The sequence below is a fragment of the Cucurbita pepo genome, chromosome LG08 (genome assembly GCF_002806865.2).
Source record: "Cucurbita pepo subsp. pepo cultivar mu-cu-16 chromosome LG08, ASM280686v2, whole genome shotgun sequence".
Lineage (NCBI taxonomy): Eukaryota > Viridiplantae > Streptophyta > Magnoliopsida > Cucurbitales > Cucurbitaceae > Cucurbita > Cucurbita pepo.
In genome coordinates this window covers 5,291,525-5,295,793 of record NC_036645.1, presented here as the reverse complement: position 1 = coordinate 5,295,793, position 4,269 = coordinate 5,291,525, and the positions used below count along the sequence as shown (strand labels likewise).

At 34.1% G+C, this 4,269-nt stretch overlaps 1 protein-coding gene across 1 annotated transcript; it reads right to left on the bottom strand.

The window, feature by feature from the left end:
• Positions 1-662: 662 nt before the first annotated feature.
• On the bottom strand, positions 663-1,406 carry LOC111800108. Its single transcript, XM_023683687.1, has 2 exons — positions 1,024-1,406; positions 663-906 (listed from the first exon to the last, which is right to left on the bottom strand). Exons 1-2 carry the CDS (start codon positions 1,404-1,406, stop codon positions 663-665), a joined length of 627 nt encoding a protein of 208 aa, XP_023539455.1.
• Positions 1,407-4,269: the final 2,863 nt, after the last annotated feature.

Below are 4,269 nucleotides of genomic sequence, written 5' to 3'. Positions count from 1 at the left end.
ATCAGTCTCCAAGTGGGAGAATTGTTGAGTTATGGAGTCTGCTCCCTGTATTTATAGCTTGATCAACGGCTATATCCGGTAAAGCTATATTTGGTAAAGCCATATATGGTAAAGCTATATCCGGTAAAGCTATATATGGTAAATAGCTATATATAGTAGATGGTTAAATCTGGTAAAGCTATATTTAGTAGACTGAACCATATATATATCCCGTCCAGTAAAGCTTTGAAATGTACTTTCTATTCTCTATACTCTCTCTTATTGTACATACCTGAAGTCATCAATAAAAAATCCTTTTAGCCAGAGTTCTCCTTGCAATTTTCTCTATCCTTTTTTTTTTTTTTTGTGTTCATCTTGATCGAGCGTGTGCGTTGTTGTGCGATCCTAACACAAATGTCCATATCTACAGTGTCAAAGTTGCTCAATATCTTTTGTGATTGTATTGAAACAAGTGGAATGCTACAGGCTGATATATAGCATGCAGTACGAACATTTGATTCGAAGACATCTTTATCTCCATGATTAAGCCTCTCTTAAGATGAAACACCTTGCACTACCATTTTGAAACAAAATGGTAACCCTTTTTCTTGCAATTTCCCAATACTCAACAAATTGTTCTTCAGCTCTGGCACATAGAACACTCCTATGATTATCTATATGATTCAATTCACTTGCAGCCGTACATTACCTTTTCCTGTTACAACCATGCTTGAGTTGTTGCCCAGCTTCACCGAATCTCTGAAACTTCCATCAAAATCTGAAAAATATTCCTTCTTCCCACACATATGATTGCTACATCCCGAGTCAAGGAACAACACATCTTCTCTATTGGCCTTATTCATATTCACGTAAGTCGTCAGCAACATCTCTTCTTGAGTCTCTGCGTAGTTTGCCTCCTTCTCCTTGCTTTGACATTCCCATTAAAAATGTCCTGGCTTGTGACAATTATAGCACTCCATTGTGTGGCCCTGTTGAAGGTTTGTCTGCTTTGTCCCCTTCCTCTGCCTCTAAAACTTCCATGACCTTTGACCCCTTCCTCCAGATTGTTCACCATGAGTGATCTTTAAAGCGTGTTCTTCTTCAACATGAGAACTCATGCGTTGTTCATGCACAAGCAGGCTGCTTTGCAACTCATCAATGGTTAAGATGGTTGTATCCTTGAACTCCTCAATCGAACACACAATATAATCAAACTTGGGAGTCATAGATCTTAGAATTTTTTCAACTAATTCAACATCTTCTTTGTTCTCACCATTTAGTTTCATCTTATTGGCTATGCTAAGGGTCCAAGCAAAATACACATTCACAGATTCTCCTGCCTTCATGTGAAGCATATCAAACTCCTTCCTAAGAGCTTGCAAATGTGCACGCTTTACCCGTGTCGAATCTTGATATTTCTGCTTCATAGAATTTCATATGTTTTTTTATTTATCCTTGTTAAGGATTGATTGCTTGTGGATGTATATAATAAAATGATGGAAAATTCACAAGAATAAGTGAGTATACACTATCACAAGTAGCAAGTAATAAGTAAATTATCGATTCCACAGAGAACCTATCTTTTTTGTTAATTTTATTGCTGAAAATTAAGTGAGTTTTTTTTTTTTGTAACATTCAAATGGGTGTTGGTGATTTTGACTAATTAAACAAAACTAAAGCAGAGTGTCACTGCTATCGAAAAACAGAAAATGATGAGAAAATCAACTATAATGAGGAAGGTTCGACTAAGAGATATTAAATAGATAAGTTGTTGAGTTTTGTGGTAGACTTAAGTTTCTTTTAATAGATTCCCAAGCCCACTTCTAAGGATCATGAATGATGATTATTTCCATAATCGTTGTAATTTCTATTAACAAAGCTCTAGGAGAAGAATTATTTCTAACCCTTCTATTACCCTTCAAGTCTCCTTGCAATGAAATTTAGAGTACTAAAAAGGATTTCATTGCTTCTCTTCTCCTGAATAAAAGAACAACTATATAGGTAAAGTAGCTAATTAAACACACATGTAAATCATTAAGAACAACTCTTTAATAAACTAAGATCATACCATCAACAAACTAAAAGGGTATAAAACTCTCTAGCCTCCCCTATAAAGTTTAGCTCTCCATATAAAATGAATTAAACAGAGAAATCTGCATCTCAATCATATAAAATTGTGAAATAAGAAAAGAGAATAAGAAAATAGAAAGTTATCCTGCTTTGTTGCCGTTCGTCAATGGAAGTTTCCTTCCCTTGAGCTCTCACGTCCACCTCTTTGCCCTAATCAGTCCTTGTTGGTCTTCTTTTCCTTCAGCTGTCAACAGTTGTTGGATTAGAGTTTTTTTCTTCTTCTCTAATTTCACAGCAGTTCACTACAGCAGAGACTTTTCTCCCAAAGTGTGGCTCCCCCTCTTTTAGGTATCATTTTCCTTTTATAATGGTTGTTTCTTCTCATTTAGGGTTGAGAAATGATAAAATCGTCCACTTAGGATGTTTCTAATTTGGTAGTCAATGACCCACGTGGACTGCTGATGTAGATTAAAATTTCCTTGTCATCCCCAAAAAGTTGCGTTTCGAATGCTTCAGCATTAGAGTCATCAATTTATTTCCAGATGCAAGTAGTGTTGTTTCCATATTTGCTACAGCATCATGGATCAACATGAATGTTATGGAATTTTACCAAATAACTCAATTAAGTATACAATTAAGCTCGATTTATGAAAATTGAACTTCTTTTCATATTAAACTACAATGGACTATTTCATGTATACTAATTAGAATAAATGGAGCAATTAATGAGAAAATAGTGAGTATGAGTGCAAAATTAACTATAGAAAGACTTGATATAACTTTAATTTTGGAGGGTTATCAACGATTGTCTCCAAGATCGAATGATCTAATGCTTGAAATAGATAATTCTTTGCTTTCAAATCTTTCAACTTCTGATCTTCAATGTGCTTCTTATGGGCATCTGTGAAAATGATGTCTTCTGTTGCTGCAGGAATCCCATTCTCCACCAAACCCCAAGTACTCTTTTGAATTCAAAAATTTTTCCATGAGCATCGCCCAATGATCATAGTACCCATCAAATTTTGTAACTGCATGCTGCACAAATGAACTCTCCATCGACATACTTTTATTATGACACACGTAGAAGACTGCTGCTTTAGTTTTAACTTGGCTAAGTTTAGGGCATGACTCTAAAACCAAATATTAAGAATGGGAGAAAACTGAAGGCAAGAAGGGAGAAATCTCACATTCTATTGAAAAATGAAATTGGTTATTATATAGCGTTGCAGAATACACGGAAAACAAGGGAATCTAAATCAAATAACTTAATCAAATCTAATTCAAATAACTAAATCAAATCTAAATCAAACCTAACACAAACAATCTAGTGGTGTACACGTCCGTACCTTTGTGATGGAATAGGGGTATCCCCGCACACATAATGCATGAGGTCCTTATATTTTTCCATTTTCATTATCATTTAATACAACCCCGTTAACGTTCTATACCTATCATATCATTTTTTATATCGTTTATTATTCATATCATATCATTTCTCATATCATACACAATTCTAACGGGATTATATTTTATGTCATTTATCGTGACTTCATGCCATTCATATCATATTGTATACATACAATTTAAGAGACATAACATAACTTTACATATGTTTAACATAACATCTCATCATATACATCAATTTATCAATTTATCTCGTACCATAACATCTCATCATATACATCAATTTATCATAAACATCTCATCATAACATATCGCATCACAATATCATATCATAAACATATCAATTTATCACATATCTCGTATCATAACATATTTCATATCACTTTCATATCATATCACTGTTAGGCTATGGAGCCTGATACTTATTTATAGCTTGGTCAACGGTTATATTCGGTAAAGCTATATTTGGTAAAGCTATCTATAGTAAAGCTATATATGGTAAAGCTATATCCGGTAAAATTATATATGGTAAATAGCTATATATAGTAGATGGCTAAATCTGGTAAAGCTATATATAGTAAACTAAACCATATATATATCTGATCCGGTAGAGCTTTGAAAATGTACTTTCTATTCTCTATACTCTCTCTTGTTGTACATACCTGAAGTCATCAATAAAAAATCCTTTTAGCCAGAGTTCTCCTTGCAATTTTTCTCTATCCTTTTCTTTGTGTTCATCTAGATCGAGCGTGTGCGTTGTTATGCGATCCTAACAACTGGTATCAGAGCTAACGACTGATATCGATCCTAACAACT